This window comes from Coenobita brevimanus, chromosome 91 (genome assembly GCF_032717465.1).
Source record: "Coenobita brevimanus isolate Jiangsu-jjx chromosome 91, ASM3271746v2, whole genome shotgun sequence".
In the NCBI taxonomy this organism is placed as follows: domain Eukaryota; kingdom Metazoa; phylum Arthropoda; class Malacostraca; order Decapoda; family Coenobitidae; genus Coenobita; species Coenobita brevimanus.
In genome coordinates this window covers 17,786,501-17,805,453 of record NC_137044.1, presented here as the reverse complement: position 1 = coordinate 17,805,453, position 18,953 = coordinate 17,786,501, and the positions used below count along the sequence as shown (strand labels likewise).

At 42.8% G+C, this 18,953-nt stretch overlaps 1 protein-coding gene and 1 non-coding gene across 2 annotated transcripts in view; one reads left to right on the top strand and one right to left on the bottom strand.

Moving 5' to 3' along the window:
* The window catches only part of LOC145411898 (DNA repair protein RAD51 homolog 3-like), a 176,385-nt gene extending 157,685 nt beyond the window's left edge, over positions 1 to 18,700 (bottom strand). The window contains exon 1 of the mRNA XM_080281870.1: positions 18,577 to 18,700. Coding sequence (XP_080137996.1) covers positions 18,577 to 18,700 — 124 coding nt within the window. The remainder of the gene's footprint in view (positions 1 to 18,576) is intronic.
* Positions 1,436 to 1,553, top strand: LOC145412001 (5S ribosomal RNA). Its single transcript, XR_013899512.1, has one exon. It is a non-coding gene; the product is annotated as a 5S ribosomal RNA (ribosomal RNA).
* Positions 18,701 to 18,953: the final 253 nt, after the last annotated feature.

Sequence of the window (18,953 nt, the reverse complement as noted above, 5' to 3'; positions counted from 1 at the left end):
TGATTTTGCAGGTACAGTAATGGGCGTAGCAGTTTTGCTGTGCGGGCCAGCTGATCGTCTGCCGCACGCTGCCGCCTCTTCTCCTCCGCCTTCGTCGTCGCCATGTTATTATATTTACTATGTCATTTTACATGTAGGTACAGTTACACTACAACTGTCACACCTACACCATGTATTACATACACCACACTACACAACAATTAGTTGTCAGTGTAAATGTAGCAAACTTTCGCTCAGTTTGACCTGAGTACAGGATTTTCACTGTCGTCACGGAGTTTTTTCCCTCAAGCTTGCTTCTATTAACGTAAATATAAGTTTTTTTTCGCTCACTGGCGACTGCGACTTTCTCCTGTAGCAGGATAGTACACACACCACAGTGTGAATCTTGTGTGACTGAGCTAGGATTTATATGTATGCATATTGAAATCTTTTTTCTGAAGGAAAAAAAGATTTGATTTTGATGGGGCATAATGTCACGAGTCGGCTAGTGACACTGGCTTTTGTGGGAAACCGCGAACTCAAGTGGAATCCCAGTTTATCGTTCAGTTAACCGCTCATTCGGACGGAAGCTTTGTCAAATCAATTTTTCATTGTCATATGTGATCGTCTTTGTGTGAGACATTAGCGCTTCCGCTGAGCAATTTGTTTTGGGCGCGTTTCGCTCACTCGACTGTTAAAAAATGTTGCCTAGCGCTCTCTTTTTCCCACGAGTTTAGTCAGTCAAGTGTCTGTTGTGACGGAGAGAGGTCCTGTGCTCCAGAAGTGAGAGGTCAACCCAGACTCCACTAGACTACAGTTCTCCAGACTCCCACCCTTCGTTGGTGATACACAGCGTTCATTGACCAGTATTTCTTTTCGTTTTCCTAGTCTTAAGAGTTTAGTTAAGGTGTTTTTCCTAGGCGTAAGAATTTAGCTTTTGAGTGAGTGAGTGAGTGAGTGCGATCTCATTAATTTGATATTGAAATGTACGTTAAATTTATTTTGTAATCAATAAATTTAACAGTTCTTTTTCTTGAGCTTAATGTAATGTAAAGTCGTGTTTCATTTCTCCATAATTAAGCTTATTTCCCATATAGCTTCTAGCTTGCATAAACGTTTGCCATTCATAACTGGTACTTAGGCCAGTCTTATGTATTAAGCTTAAAATCCGTTGTGCCTCCTAGGAGTTAAGCATCAGCAAGAACCTGATACTATTATTAGTACAGTATTAGTTATTTATTGTCAGGGGTGAAGTAACTTTCTCCAGAGGCTAACAGTACTAATAAACAGCAATTGAGTAATTAGTCTCTGCTGTGTACTGTTGAGAAAGTTTATAAATTCTCGTTCTTAGAGAATCGTGCGAAGCAAGCCAGCGTAAAGTAATCGTTGCTTGATTTAGCAAGACAATCATTGTCCCTGCTCTGCAATATTATTGAACATTATCATCAATTAAACTGCCAACGGCCATACCACGTTGAGTACACCGCTTCCCGTCCGATCAGCGAAGTTAAGCAACGTTGGGTCTGGTTAGTACTTGGATGGGTGACCGCCTGGGAACACCAGAGCTGTTGGCATAATGTTCTCCATACGTGTCAAGTGGGGTTGGTAGAGGATTAGTGCCCCTCCCTGTAAAACAATTAACTCTAAGCCCTTGGCCACCCTGTTTGGGATACATGGCGTCTGGCAATGAATGATGAATCTTAATAATTGCATATATAAAAAAAAAACCGTGACAATGACGTACACTGATGACAATTGCTGTATGACGATGACGACTGCTGTAGAGATGATGATGATTGCTGTATGATGACGATGTTGATTGTAGTGCAGTTCCTACGGTGCCAATGTGGTGAGGTGACGAGATGTGTGGCGGCACTGCAGGTAAGCTCTGAGTCTTGTCTGACCCTTCTGACAGGATGCCAGATAACATCTTACACTCTCTATTTGGCTTAGAAGGATTGCTTTTATCCTTTACTTGTTTCTTGGAAGCCATTTTTCATTTAAACAATGAAATACAGTAGAGTTGTAAACACAAGAAGGACGACGACGACATAAGTAACGAACTGATTGGTGTTTACGATAAGACCGGCAGAGTGGCGGGAATGCCCATGGGTGTGGGTATGCTAACTGTAGCTACAAAATAAGTGCAAGCTGCGCACCAATTTCATTTAAAATTACAGTGTATAGAACAGTACTAAAATAAGTTTGATCCGCAGACACTTAAATCTGCAGATGCAAATTCGGCAGATAAGAAGGGTCTACTGTAGTCCATTGTTTACAACCAGTGATAGTGAGTTCGTGGGGTTCACCAATAAAGACCAAAACAACGGAAGCATTAAACTGAACTAAACAAGAGTAGAAGTGTGGTGAAAATGGCTGAGAAGAATGCCCAGGAATTAAAACAGGCATAAGCAACAACTAGTGAATTACAGGAACAGACCTCAGAATAGGAGATGGAGATAAAAGAGTTGAAAACCAAATTAGAGAGTGTCTGCTCACATAGTGCTGGCTAGGAGAGAAAGGTGTCAGAATTAAAAGTGATCAATGAATCAGCCACAAATGAAATAAAATGGCTTAAATGGGAAAATAAGAGGATGGAGGAAGGAAAGAACAAGATGAAATGTAAACCTGACGAACATGAATCTAAAACTACGATACATGAGGAACTTATCAAGGAAATCCAAGAAGAACACAATGGATGGAAGAAACCTCAACAGGAAGATAAAATAAGCCTTAAAGAGACTTTAGAACAACAGAGAAAGGAAAACCATGAAAAGGTGGAGAAGAAGTGGTGAAGGTACTAAAAAGGAGAGAATCTTCGGCTAGGAATGTAGCAGATAAGAAAAAAGGTGTGATAATTTCAGGATTAAAAGAAAAACCTGTCAATAAGATCAGAAAAGAAAAGAGAAGAACTGAGAAGGGCTAAAGAGATAATACCCTTAGTTACAGACAGTGACAATGAAGCTCAAGAAGAGATTGAAGTGTTGAGGCTTGGAAGATATGAGGAGGGAGGGGCGCAGCCACTAAAAGTGAAGTTTCAGTCACAACTTACAGTAAATGAGATTATTAACAAGACATGGAAACTAGCAGATAAGGAGAGGTTCAAGAATGTTTGGATAGTGAGAGATGCAAATGAGGAAGAAAGAGCTAAAATAAAGGAGAGAGTCAAGGAAGCTATGGAAAAAACTGAACACGAGAACAGAGGAAAAGAAGACAGAGTTCTTTTGGACAGCTATGGATCTGAAATTGAGGAAGTGGTACCAACAGAGAAAGGAAGGCAGAAGGACAGAATGAAAAAATAATGCAAAAAGATTGAAAGTGGCATATGAAAATGTGGATGGCGTAACCTTGGCAAGGCTAGAAATCAACAACTTCTTGAGGGTAAAGGAGCCAGATATGTGCTTTGCAGAGACCAAATTAAGAGAGGATATTGATTTCCAAGTGGGAGATGGTAAATACATATTAGGGAGAAGAGATAGAAAAGAAAAAATGGGAGGAGGAGTGATGATAGCAGTGAAGAACAGCATATGTGGATGATGTGGAACTAGGAGATGGTAGGGCAAAAGTGATAAATATGGAACCAGAAACCTGAGGGAAAGGCAGGAGTGACATGGCAGTAGCATATGAACCCCCTACGACAAGGGCATGGAATGAGGATGAATACCAGAAGTTGTCTGACATGGTTAGACACCTACAGAAAATGACTGAGAAAAGCAACAATATAATCCTGGTAGATGATGATAATTGTAAAGAGGTGAACTGGGAAGAGTAGGACTCAGGAGGTAGTGAAGATTAGTGGGGAAGTATAATGTTAATTATAGTAACAAATAATGTAATGACCCAGTGGGTCAAAGAAGAGACAAGATTCAGAGATGATGACACATTAATAAGACTATATTTACTGCTAACCAAAAACCTGACACAACTCAAAATCTGAAATATCTATGTCCTGTAGGTAAGTGATCATGTAATGGCTGAGTTCCAAATGACAGAAAGGAATGTGGTGATGAGATGAGCAATACAGGCATGAAAGAGAGAACTTTGGGAAAGCAAACTTTACAGGACTGAGACAATTTTTTGAAGAAGCAGATTGGAGAGAATTCAGAGAAACAAGAAAGACACAGATGTGGGATATTTTTCTACGCTTTTACAATTCGTTACAGGGGTTGGCGCCAGCAAGGGCATGTGGCCAGAAAACTTTGCCCCCGCTACCTAGTTGCGGACTTCTGGGGGGGAGGCGTGGCGGGGGTTCCACCGGCATAGATCATGGGTCCAGGGTGAGATGGGGCTCGGGCCTGTGCTAGAGGGTACAGGGCATTGCGGTTCCCAGGCTGCCGCTTCCGCTCAATAGAGAGGAGCCCGAACCTGGGAGTAGCGCCCCAGGAGGCTGCCCTATCAGTGGGTGTATAATGGCGGGATAGTTGCAGTGCCAAGACGCGCTTGGAGGGTGTCCCTGCAGCTGTCCTGGCAGGGTGCCCCGAGGCCACTACCACAGCCACTGGTAAGCTGGTGGGCTAGGGGTCCCAGATCCATTGCCTGGACCTGGGACTGTGCAGTGAGTGGGACCTGTGCTGTGTCTGTCCCCATTTATTAATATTGAAGATGACAAAACAAAATAAGTTTCAAAGCAAGCCTGAGGACAGTAAATCACCCATGGGGATGAGGGTGGGTTCATGGAATGTGGGAAGTTTGAGGGGAAGAGCAGGGGAAGTCGTTGAGGCATTCAGTAGGAGGTGGGTGGATGTGGCGTGTTTGCAGGAAGTCTGGTACAGGGGTGGATCAGCCAGAAAGATTGTTGGGAAGGACTGTTGCTATAAGTTGTTTTGGCAGGGGGGGACAGACGGATATGGAGGTGTTGGTGTGATGGTTGCAGAGAAATGGGTGGAATATGTTATGAATGTTTTGAGAGTAAGCGATAGGATATTGGTAGTGAAAATTCTGTTGGGAAGAAAGATAGCTGTGATTATATCGGCATATGCTCCACAGGCAGGATTAGATGAATCAGAGAAAGATAGATTTTGGGATGATTTAATACGTGTAGTGGGTGCTATGCGGGATGATGAGATAGTGATTTTGGGAGGGGACTTAAATAAATGAATTTGGGACAGTGTGTAGGAGGAGGAAGCTGAAAGTTAATGTAAACAAAAGTAGTTATGGTCTTTGAGAGGAATGAAGTCACAGAGTGTGCAGTGAGGTTGAATGGTGAGGATATGGAGAATGTGAGTGCATTCAAGTACTTGGGTAGTGTGATGAGTAAGGATGGAACTTTGGGGGATGAAGTACGTGAAAGGGTACAGCAGGGAAGAAAGGTTGTTGGTACACTGAAAGCAGTGATGAGAAATAGGGAGGTGAGTATGGAAGTTAAGAAGTCACTGCATGATGGTATTGTGATCCCTACCCTGACGTATGGAAGTGAGGCGTGGACCTTGCAAGAGGGGAACAAGTAAAGAGTGAGAGCAGTGGAAATGAGTTACTTGGGAGGAGCATGTGGAGTGACGTGGAGGGACAGGTTGACGAATGAAGAAGTGAAGGAACGTTGTGGGGTAGATGTGGATGTGGTTGAAAAGATTAGGAGAAATACACTGAGGTGGTTTGGACATGTGGAGAGAATGGAGAATGAAAGACTGACTAAGAGGGTGTATGTAGGTGAGGTGGAGGGAGGGAGAGGGAGGGGTAGACCGAGGATGAGGTGGAGGGATGGAGTTGAGAGGTATATGAGGGAGGGGGAGGTGAGTTGGGGGGAGGGTAGTCAAATGGTGGGTGACAGAGTGACTTGGAGGCGTTTTGTCTGCGGCCACCCTTTGCGGGATTAGGGCGTCGGGCTATGGATAGATAGATAGAGACTTAAATGGTCATGTAGGTGAAGCAGCACAAGGTTATGAAGGAGTGCATGGGGGATGTGCATATGGTCTAAGGAATGCAGAAGGGGAAAGGATACTCGAGTTTGGGGAGGCAACGGACATGATTGTGTGCAACACATATTTTATGAAAAGAGACAGTAGGTTAATTACGTATGAGTCTGGGGGAAATAGCAGTCAGATAGATTATTTTCTGGTTAGGAGGGCCAATAGGAGGTTAGTAAGGGATGTTAAAGTTATAGGAAGTGAGGAGTGTGTGCAGCAGCACAAACTATTGATTTGTGATATGGTGCTCAAAGAACGAGTGATGAAAAAGAGGACTTATGTACCTAAGAGGAAAATATGGAAGCTGAAAAACCAAGTAGTAAGGGATGCCTTCTATAGCGAGCTGAGGAGAGTGGTGGCTGAACAGGGAGCTGTAGACAAAGGCGTTAATGAACAGTACAGAGCCCTCAAGAACAATTTCTTGAGTTACTGACGTAACATGCGGCTGGACAAGAGGACCACCAAGACATAAAGTAACTTGGTGGTGGGATGAGGGTGTAGAAGCTGCAATTAAGGAGAAAAGAAGGCTTTTCCGGGAATGGAAGAAGGGTGGTAGCAAAGAGGAATATTTGGCTGCCAAGCGTAGGGCTAGGAGTGAGGTATACAGGGCAAAGTCTGAGTCACAGAGACAATTACTTGATAACCTAAATCATGAGGAAAGGAAAAATATATTTAGGGTGGCAGGTCAGGTGAAGAGGGATAATCGGGATATCATAGGTGAGCAGTGTGTGACAAATGATGAAGGAAGGGTAGTGGTGAACAGTCAGGATATTAAAGATGCATGGAGAGAGCATTATAACCGGTTGTTGAATGAGGAGTTTGACTGGGACAGGGAAGGTTTGGAGCCAGCAGATCCAGTGTCTGGCCCTTGGCCTTTGATTGATACTGCTACTGTGAGTGAGGCAATAGGCAGGATGAGGGTGGGGAAGGCAGCAGGTGTGTCTGGGTTGACTGCCGAAATGTTGAAGGCCTCAGGCGATACAGGAGTGAGTTTAGTCACTGACCTGATAAATAGGATTATTTATGAGTGTGTTGTCCCAGATGATTGGTTGAAGAGTGTAATTGTAAATGTGTATAAAGGGAAGGGTGATGCACTGGAAAGAGGAAATTATAGAGGTATAAAGCTTTTAGATCAAATAATGAAGGTAATGGAGAGAGTTTTAGAAGGTATGATTAGAGAAAGAGTGAATATTGATGAGATGCAGTTTGGGTTTATGCCAGGTAGGGGGACCACTGATGCCATATTCATTGTTCGACAGCTTCAGGAAAAATATATTGGTAGGAGAAGGGATCTTTATTTTGTTTTTGTTGATTTGAAAAAGGCCTTTGACAGAGTCCCTAGAGAGGTGGTGAAGTGGGCAATGAGAAAGCTTGGCTTGGAGGAGTGGCTGGTTAGGGTGGTTATGGCCATGTATGTGGGTGCTCACACCCAGGTGAGAGTGAATGGAGATTTGAGTGATGAGTTTTCCGTGAATGCTGGTGTGCATCAGGGGTCAGTCTTGAGTCCCATGTTGTTTATCATGGTACTTGAAGCCCTTTCACGTGACTTTAGAAACGGACTCCCGTGGGAGTTGTTGTATGCTGATGATTTGGTGTTGATTGCAGAGAATGAAAGGGAGGTGGAGGAAAGGTTTAGGAAGTGGAGAGATGGTATGGGGCAAAAGGGTTCAAGGGTAAATGCGGATAAAACAAAAGTGATGATATCTAGGGTTGGTGGCGGTACTGTCAAAGACGAGGGAGAGTGGCCATGTGCAGTTTGCCACAAGGGCGTGGGAAGTAATTCCATCTTGTGCGGTGTTTGTGATAAATGGGTGCATAAGAGATGTAGTGGTATCAGAGGTAGACTGCGAGATAATGCTGATTTTATGTGTACGGCGTGCCGGGGTGAGCAGGTGGAGATCATCAGACGTGAAAGGATTGAACTTGCTGGTGAATCTCTTGAGTGTATGGAAGAGTTTTGTTATTTGGGAGACATGTTGTGTGCTGGAGGTGGGGCTGGAGCTAGCTCTGTGGCCAGGGTGAGAAGTGGTTGGAAGAAGTTCAGGGAGCTCTTGCCTCTCCTGACATTGAGAGGGCTCTCCCTACGTGCTAAGGGGTCTTTGTATGCAGCATGTGTTAGGAGTGTAATGCTGTATGGCAGTGAGACCTGGGCAGTGAAGGAGGAAGACATTCGCCGGCTCAGACGTACAGAAATGACAGTGATTAGGTGGATGTGCAGTGCGTCCCTGCGTCCAAGGCCTGGAGGGGCTGGGTTTACAATGGAAGAGTTGAGAGGTAGGATGGGACTGGAGTGTATTGGTGTTGTGATGAGGAGAGGTAGATTGAGGTGGTTTGGACATGTGGAGAGGATGGGGGATGATAATTGGGTGAGGAAGGTGAGAAGTGTTAATATTGGGGGTGGGGTTATGAGGGGTAGACCGAGAAAGACATGGGACGAGGTCATTAAGTGTGACCTTAGGGTTGAGGGACTGAACAGGGAGGCTGCAATGGATCGTGCAGCGTGGAGAGCCGCCATTAGGTGACCAAGGCCGACACATGCAAGCATGTTGGAGCCTTTAAAAACGAAACGAAACGAAACGAAACGAAACGAAAAATATGTGCCAAAAGCAAGTGGGAAAGTGAACTGGTAAAAGGATTGGTTCAACAGGAAGTGTATGATAGTTAAAAAAGAAAGGGATATGGCATGGAACAAATGGAGAAAGACTGACAATGAGAGAACAAAGGAAGAGTACAAAAGAACTAGAAATGAATATACTGTACAAAAATCCATCATGAGGAAGAAAGAAATTTTGAAAGATATATAACTGACAAATGTATGGAAGAACTTAAAATGTTTTATAAGTCTGTTAACAGCAAACTGAAACACAAGGAAGAAATCAATCAGCTGAAAGTGGACGAAAGGTCTACAAAGATACAGTAATACAAGCAGAAATAATTAACAAAAGTTTACAATCGGTTTTCACTAAAGAAAGTAATTTTATGGAAGGGGAGGTTGTGACTGTAAATGCAGTGTTAAAAGATACAAAAGTGGAAGTCCAGGAAGAGTATAAATTACTGGAAACTTAAAATGTAAGGAAGGCCCCAGGGCCTGACAGGATCTGTAACTGGATACTAAAGGAATGCAGAGAACAACTGGTGGACAAGCTTCATGGATTAATTGTATGTTCCCTGGAAGAAGGGAAAGTGTCCCCGGAATGGAAGAGGGCCAATGTGGTATCAGTTTACAAAGGAGGGAATAAGGAAGATCCCTGACCAGCATAGATGCATACTTGTGAGAGAGAATCCTGAAAGAGAGATGGATAAAATATCTGGAGGAGAAGGACATGAGGAAGAACCCCAGAATTATAAACCAGTGTCCCTGACCTGTATGGTCGCAAAATTGCGAGAGAGAATCCTGAAAGAGAGATGGATAAAATATCTGGAGGAGATGGACATTTTGCAGCTTGGATTCAGAAATGGAAGGTCATGTGTCTCAAATTTGTTGAGCTTCTACTCAAGGGCAATTGATGTGCTACAGGAGATAGATAGTTGGGTGGATTGTGTGTACTTAGATCTGGAGAAAGCCTCTGACAAGGTATCCCACAAGTGACTTATGTGGAAATTAGAGTATATAGAAGGACTAAATAGAAACCTCTTGGAGTGGATGAGAGACATCATGAGAGACAGGCAGATGAGGACAGTAATAAAAGACAAGATGTCTGGGTGGAGGGAAGTAACAAGTGGAGTCCTGTAGGGCTTGGTACTGGTGCCTGTAATGTTCCTGATTTATATAAACGATATGGTGGATGGAATGAACAGTTATGAAAGTCTGTTCGCACATGATGCAAAGATCATGAGAAAAGCAGAAGTGGAAGAAGACTGTAAAATGCTGCAGGAAAACCTGGACAGGATTTACGACTGAAGCTGTGTAAGGGAAATGAATATCTATCTATCTATCTATTGCCAGACGCCTTAATCCCGCACAGGGTGGCCACAAACAAATCGCCTCCACGTCGCCCTGTCCCCTGCCATTTCTCTGCCCTGCTCCCAACCCACACCCCCCTCTCTCATATACCTCTCCACTCCATCCCTCCACCTCATCCTCGGCCTCCCCCTCCCTCCCCCCCTTCCACCTAACTCACATACACTCTCCTTGTCAGTCTCTCACCCTCCATCCTCTCCACATGGCCAAACCACCTCAGTGTGTTCCTCCTAATGCTTCCTATCACATCCACATGAATTTCAAGGCCCTCCCCCAAAAAAAGCAAAATATTGGAAATGGGTAAAAGTACCAAGAGGCCATCCCTAAATTACTTGATGGGAAAGGAACTGATCATAAAAGGGAGAGAGGAGAGGACCTGGGAGTGTTGTTTCAGGATAATTTGTCACCCGAAGAACAAATTAACAAGACTGTCAGAGAGACATATAGGCTCTTGACAAATATAAGAGTGGCATTCCATTACACAGATGAGATGATGAAAAATGATAGTGCCTATGTTTCTCCCCAGGTTGGAATATGCAGCAGTGGTGTGGTCCCCACATAAAAAGAACAACATAAGATCGAGAGAATACAAAGAACAGCAACCAAAATGGTCCCCAGCCTAGCTGATCTATCATACAAAGAAAGACTAGAAAAGCTGGGTCTGCCTTCTGCAGAAGAAAGAAGAGAGAGGGGCAACATGACTGCAGTGTTCAGGGCCATGATGAGTGTAGACAAAACTGACAAAGAAGATCTGTTTGTCTGGGATATGGGAGGAACAAGAGGACATGGAAAGAGATTGAAAAAGACAAGTTGCATATCAAGAAATATGGTTTTCCATATACAGTAATCCCTCATTTATCTGGACATAATAGAGCTAAAGGCATGTCTGGATAGTGACAACATCCGGATGATGAACATTATTCCCCTACCATACCCAGACCCTACCTAAACCCACATCCAACCTTTACCTAACCTATTTGTACAGTACCTATGGTTTATTTGGCATGTTTTCTGGTCATTCTGGCATAGACATCAAAACACATACAAGAATATCCAAAATAATGCTCAACACCAAGAAAACCATGCTGAAAAAACACTGAAAACCAAGACACACCCTAAACACTACTGTATGTACAGTACCCCTCCTTATTTTGGCAGTGTTTTCCGGTCATTCTGCCATATTTTAATATCAAATCATACGTAAGATTATCTAATTTTCAACACCAAAATAACCATCAAAAAAACAAAAAAACTACTTATACACCACTGTATGTACACTCGCTCCAAAAAGTATCAGTGCACTGTAGGTCCGTTGCCATCCGGAATGATTCGAACGTGTGGCAGTGACAGCCCGTTAATACCCGTATAAATTGTAACATTTACAGCCATTCCCTACTCATTATGAAGGACACAAGAGGTATCTGATATAGCAGTCATCTATCGTTTGGGATGCCTGCATGTTGGAGAACAGAACAGCAATCTCCAGTTTCCTCTGGTCCCTGTGTCATAATGTTTAACACATATTCTGCACTGATACTTTCTGGAGCGAGTGTACAGTACCCCTCCTAATTTTGGCACTGTTTTTGGGTCAGTCTGCCATATTTAGACATAAAACATAAATAGGAATATCCAAAGTAATGCTAAACACCAAGAAAACCATTAAAAAAAAAAAAAAACACTGAAAACCAAAAAACACCCGATCTATGCACGACCACATGTACAGTCTATCTATCTATTGCCAGACGCCTTAATCCCATTCAGGGTGGCCACAAACAAACCGCCTCCACGTCACCCTGTCCCCTGCCATTTCGCTGCCCTGCTCCCAACTCACACCCCCCTCTCTCATATACCTCTCCACTCCATCCCTCCATCTCATCCTCAGTCTTCCCCTCCCTCTCCCCCTCTCCACCTCACTCACATACACTCTCCTCGTCAGTCAGTATGTACAGTACCCCTCCTAATTTTGGCACTGTTTTCAGGTCAATCTGCCATATTTAGACATCAACACACACATAGAAATATCCAAAGCAATGCTAAACACCACGGACACCATGAAAAAAACACTGAAAACCAAAAAACACACAACCTATACAACCTATACAGTACTGCATGTACAGTACCCCTCCTAATTTTGGCACTGTTTTTTGGTCATTCTGCCACATTCAGACGTCAAAACACACACAGGATTACCCATATTAAAGCTAAACACCAAGAAAACCATGAAAAAAAAAAAAAAAATTGAAAACCAAAAAACACCCAACCTATACACTACTGTATGTACAGTACCCTTTCTAATTTTGGCCCTGTTTTCCAGTCATTCTGCCATATTGAGACATCAAAACACAAATAGGATTATCCATATTGACAATGCATAACCAACAAAAATCTAAAAAAAAAAAACCTGACGATGGTTTGAAAATCTGTGTCTGTGACAAGTGATTGCTCCCAGGGCTCAAACAAATTCCATTGGCAAATATGTCAACAGATGTTAGTTATATTGGTATAAATGGTATACCATCATCTTTGCAGGTGTTTATATTATAAAATAAGCTAATAAAAATACATAAAACTGATCAGTAAAAGTACATAAATGCAGCAATAATAAAGTGTTCAGGAGTAAAACTTACCTTCATATAAGTTCCCACAATCCTAGCGCAAAATTCTGGCTACACCTTCCAAGAGTTAAGCATATGTCTAGATGCAGAATTTCATGAGCTTTCCTGTGGTCACTTCGGAATTTTGATACGACTAATAGCAGTCGAATAATTCGCAAAAAATTTTGAAAATGCACAAGTCACTGTTATCACCATGGAGAAGGGTAGGGACGAAGAGAGTGAGGGGGAGAGCCGGTAGGGTATGGAGGAGGGATGGGAGGGAAGGAGAAGCGAGACTGTGGGCAGGATTCTCCCCCTTCTGTCAACAGGCGGATGGGTGCTTTACCATACATTTACTTGTGGCCTGTGGTCTATTAGATGCTGAGTGGCCAGGCAGAAACACAACTACAGGCGACTTTCGACATTCGGTAATGAGGGAGACGGCCACTTTGCCAAACATGTATTTGTGGCAGGGATGTGTACAGATATTTTAACACCACTTGCAGGTTACAGTTATTACTCTGGTGCTGGAGGTTCGTTGGGAGTGATAGGATGAGTGGGCGACTTTGACCATTCAATACAAGGGTGGATGGATATTTTAGCTCTGGTTGTGGGTTATGGACTACTTCCCGCTCACAGCTCAAGCTCAGTGGCCATGATACTGAATGTTTGAACATGTCGGCTGGCTGGCCAAAGTTCTCGGGGACTTTTACGTCTGGATAATAGCACTTTTTTTTTTTTTTTTTTTTTTTTTTTTTTTTTTAAATGTGTCCGACTCTGGGCATGGGCTTCGCAGCCTGCTCTCAAGGCCCAGTAGTCCTCCTACATGCCATACACCTCTACATGTCACCACTTCGGTGCTAACACCCATTGTCCATATTGAATACATGCTAGGGCTGTTTCATATAGGACTGGTGCATCAGTATTAGCAGGGGTATCGACATATCGGTGGGTCTTCTGGTAGATCAGTAAAGCCTGATTTTATGAAATTCAAATCCTTGAACTGTTCCTGCCCCAGTGGGGATTTGAACCAGAGTCTGGTAGGACTGCAGGCCACCTCTCCACCGATTGAGCCACCGCCTCCCCCACATTACATTCGGATAATGGATTAACAGAGCCATGGTCCAGCATCTGGATAATGAACACGTCCGGATAAATGAGGGGCTAGCCTACTGTAGATGCACTGACCTGTGGAACAGCCTGGACAAAGAGATTGTCTAGTCTAAAAACTTAAAAGAGTTTGCAGCTTAGTTTGACCGGCTTAGACACGGAGACGAGACCCCACAAGCATAGCTCATTTCCTGTATATTACAACTAGGTAAATACTGTATAGCTAGGTAAACACACACACACACACACACACACACACACACACACACACATGCTGATCAAACATAAAACCTGCTATTGTTTTGCAAATCACGGGTGTAAAGAGGCTGGTCTTGATTAACATGTGACGCAGATACTAAAAAATAAATTAAATACAGTATTCTTGTTCTGTTAGAAACTGTTTATCATCTAAATGCTTGTACTTGGCTATGAACTTGTTTTGCCCACAGTAACACTATGTGAAACACTGCTGTAGCAGGTGGTAGCTTCCTCCAAAAGTCTTCACTGAAGACTTTAACCACACTAGCCAGGATAGCTATCTCTATGTATTATACAGCAGACTTATGGTCTATAATCACATTTTTAATTATACAATCAGTATAACCCCTTACAAAACACCAATGTGAAAGGAAGGCAATGATTGATTATGTGTGTGTGGATGAAAGGATGCGAAGATGTGTCATGGATGCAAGAGCTTGTAGAGGTTGGGGAAGTGGACTTTCTGACCACTACTTGGTGGTGGCCAGAATTAAGATTCAAGTAAGATGGAGGAATAGAAGAAGGGAAAGACGAGAAGAAGGAGTAGTTGCAAGGAGAGTGGAAAGGTTACAAGAGGATGAGAAAAAGACAGAGTATAAGAGAGAACTGGAGGAACGATTGGGCAAATATGAATTGGAGCAGATGGGAGACGTGGAAGGTGTGTGTAGGATATTTACAGAAGAAATATGTGCAGCATGTGATGTGGTGAGCGGAAGGAAGAGAAGACGGAGGGGGGTGCAAGGAACAGCGTGGTGGACTGAAGAGGTGAGACAGGCTGTGGCACAAAAGAAGAATGCATACAATGAATGGATGAGAAATAGGGGCGTGGAAGAAGTTTAGAGGCGGAAGAGAGAGATATGTGTAGAAAAAAAGAGAGAGGTGAAAAGATTAGTAAGAGAGAGTAAGAAGAGAGTGGATGAGGAATTTGGAAGGAATCTGAGTGTAAAGTGGAGGGACTGTAAGAAAATGTTCTGGAAAGAGGTGAAAAGAGTAAGACAGGGTGGAAGTGAAGTTAGCAGGGGAGTGAAAGATAAAAATGGTAGATTACTAGTGGAGAAGGGAGAAAAAGTGAGCAGATGGAGAGAACACTTTAAGGAATTGTTGAACATAGAGGATGGAAGTAATGCGAGTATAAGTGGCTGGGGAATGGCTGGGAGAAGGAGGGAGGTGAGAAGACAGGAAGAAATCAGTAGGACAGAAGTTGTGGAAGCAATGAAGAAAGTTAAATCGGGGAAAGCCCCAGGAATTGATGGAGTGTATGGTGAAATGCTGAAGCATGGGGGAGAGATAGTAGTAGAATGGATGTGGAAGATGTGCAGATTGGCCTGGGAGGAAGGTAGAGTCCCGGAGGATTGGAAGTCAGGTATAATTATTCCCTTGTACAAAGGAAAAGGGGAAAAAGGAGTGTGTGGTAATCATAGGGGCATTTGTCTTCTTAGTATAATAGGAAAAGTGTATGGTAGGATACTTATTGACAGAGTTAGAGAAAGAACAGAGAAATTAGTTGGAGAAGAACAGGGAGGCTTTAGGAAGGGAAGAGGTTGTGTAGATCAGATATTCATTCTTAGATCTTTAGTGGAAAAGTTTCTAGAGAAGGGAGAGAAGTTGTATGCGGCTTTCATGGATTTGGAGAAAGCATATGACAGGGTGGATAGACAAGGATTGTGCAAAGTGTTAAGAATATATGGAGTAGATGGGAAGTTGTTGAATGCTGTGAAGAGTATGTACAATGGTGCGAAGGCTGCAGTGCATGTGGATGGTGAACTAAGTGAATTTTTCTCTTTGAAAGTTGGGTTGAAACAGGGATGTGTCATGTCTCCATGGTTGTTCAATCTGTACATGGATGGGGTAATAAAAGAGGTACAAGGTAGGGTAGTGGATGTTGGTGTGGCCCTGGTGAAAGAGGATAGTGTTTGGAAACTCCCTGTACTGTTGTTTCCAGATGATACTGTGTTGTTGAGTGAAGACGAAGGGGAGCTGCAAGGCTTGGTGGATGAGTTTGGGAAAGTATGTAAGAAACGGAATCTAAAGGTGAATGTAGGGAAGAGTAAAGTTATGGTTTCTGAGAGAGGTGAAGTCAGTGAATGTACAGCGAGGTTGGATGGTGAGGAATTGGAAAATGTGAGTACGTTTAACCTGCGCCGTCCCGAGGACGTACTTCCACGTCCTCACGTTTTGTCACAGCTAATCCCAAGGACGTACTTCAACGTCCTGCAATTGCAAGGTTCATAATTTCCACAATTTTCAATTTTCGCGAGTCATTTTTGGTACGTATACACGCGACACCTTCCTCAAAAAGATGCCAGGCAGAGACAATGCCTTACCCAGCATGACCTCCTCCCCCCCCCCTGCATGCCCTTTTCTCAGCAATTCACCTGTTATCAGTGACCTGGCCAGTATAGCCATGTCATGCCACGGTACGAAATTCAGGGCCAGAGTGATTCCCCAATCAATGACAATGTGGAGGACAAACTTTACATAGCATTAGAGGAAGAAACAGTTAGAAATGATGATCAGGTAATGTGGCAAAAAAAGGTCAGGTATTAGTGAGTGAACCAATGCTTATAATGCCTATATTACTGCTTGAAAACCAATATACTCTTGTACTACATATAAATTCGTAACAGTAAATAAATAAATACCGTTTATGAGTGGTGTGAAATAGTTATCCTTCCATAGAACTCGTTTCCTTTGGTGCCAGCCTGATAGAAAACCCAGTAAGGTAAGGAGGCTCTCCTACCTGTAATGAGTATTTTAAACCTCAGGTGAGCGATTTCTCTATGAATTTTCGATGTTTCTCTCCAAAAGCGAAAGTTTTAGCAAAAAAAAAAAAGGTCGAAAATTGCCTGGGATTGGGGGGTACCAGTGGTCGAAAAGTGGCCGGGACGGGGCGGGTTAAGTACTTGGGTAGTGTGATGAGTAAGGATGGAGGTTTGGAGGGTGAAGTGCTTGAAAGGGTAAAGCAGGGAAGAAAGGTTGCTGGTTCTTTGAATGCAGTGATAAGAAACAGGGAAGTGAGCATGGAAGTGAAAAAGTTACTACATGACAGTATTGTGATACCAACTCTAACGTATGGAAGTGAAGCTTGGACGTTGCTGGAAGGACACAAGTCAAGAGTGAGAGCAGTGGAAATGAGTTATTTAAGAGGAGCCTGTGGAGTCACATGGAGTGACAGGCTGACGAATGAGGATATAAAGGAGCGTTGTGGTGTGGATGTGGATGTGATAGGAAGCGTTATGAGGAACACACTGAGGTGGTTTGGCCATGTGGAGAGGATGGAGGGTGAAAGACTGACGAAGAGAGTGTATGTAAGTGAGGTGGAGGGGGGAAGAGGGAGGGGGGAGGCCGAGGATGAGATGGAGGGATGGGGTGAAGAGGTATATGAGAAAGGGGGGTGTGAGTTGGGAGCAGGGGAGTGAAATGGCGGGGGACAGGGCGACTTGGAGGCGATTCGTTTGTGGCCACCCCAAACGGGATTGAGGTGTCTGGCAATAGATAGATGATAGAAAATACTGAGAAATTCTTTTTCCATCAACCTTCTCACAGAGTTTACCTGGAGGCAATTCAAGATAATTCCTGGAAATTATAACCAATACATGTGCTACAAACAATTTAGGGAGGATCTTGATGGTATTTTGGCTGAGATTTATTTGCTGCTCTGTTATCAGCAAATTGGCCATCCAAAAGCTTCTAAAATTCTTGTCTACTTATCTCTGCAAAGCATTACTGTATTTTCAAAGATGCTGGACATCTAACCATAAGCAGTTTCATGTTCATAATGACCTCTATTTTCATTGCTGTGACTAAACTACTAATGCCCCAAATGGTACCAAGAATGTAATTTTAGTCACCCTTCGCTTAAATTAATGGCTTTTGAGTGTTCATTTGTATTTATGCATCAAGTCCTTAGGTCTGATGCCTCAACTTGTTATTATCACTTACCCAACATGTTCATTCATGTAATGATCCACTGTTAATTCTGAAAGTTGTAATAGGCTAGATGGAGGCCATGGAGGTTACTGTATTTGTCCACAGAGCCACAGAATGAAAATAGTTGGGTATCACTGTTTTAAAATGCATTCTGGCTAATGCCAAATGGTTGGACTGTAAAGGTTAGACTCTCATGGTCAAAATTAGAACTACAGTAAAACCTCAATATAAGAGACTTTAATAGTCCAGAATTCGGTTTTATTGGAATCAAGGAGCTATCAGACTAAATTCTTATACTGTATATCAGAAAAAGTCTAATAAAGCCACAAGCAGTCCGGACTGCCTGACCACTTCAGGTATGTTCACCACAATAAGGTAAATAAATGACATGTTTATTAGTGTGCTGTACAGTATTATTATACAGTATATATATTATACCATATGATTACTGTAGTGAATGTATAATACAGTACAGTACTGCAATGGTAGGGAAATCAGTTTAAAAACCGTCGGTGCGATCTGGACTAATGTTGGATATATCGGAAAAAGTCCAGTTCAGCATGGGGAAATCCGGATGTCGCTTTTATCGAAATTTCGCTTTTTTCAGAATGGCTTGGGTCCCAATTAGCCCGATATTGTGAGGTTTACCTGTACTGTAGCACACTGCAATGAATACAGTACAGTACTGTTATCTTTAGATGTTATGCAAAATAAACACTAACAAGATACTGCATGAATTAGTTCTACACTCCCAGAAAGTGCAACAATTACAGTATTTGGGCATGGTATGAAAAAACAAGGAACAATATTGTACTGTACTGAGGAATGCTTATAACTTTACCTGAGCTAAGTTCTGCTGGCTGAAGGTGTTGAACATCATCAGTGAAGACAAAGTCTAAGTCCTGCAATCTGCTTATCAGCACAGCTGGGAGACCAAGATCACTGAGAGGACGGCTGGTATTCATTATTGCTTGGAGGTTTTGTACTATAATTCTTCTGGAAATATCAACATTCAATTAACAATCCATCAAAATAATAAACAACAAAAATAAATTTGTTAAAAGTGAATGATTTCATGCAACATTACAGCAGTAATACTGTATTTCCATAATTTAGAGAATAGGAGAGGTTAAGAAATATGCTTTTTTCCCTTGGTTTTTTATGTGATCCATGATATTTTCAGCTTCATTTCTGATGCTGATAAATTACTGTATCCTG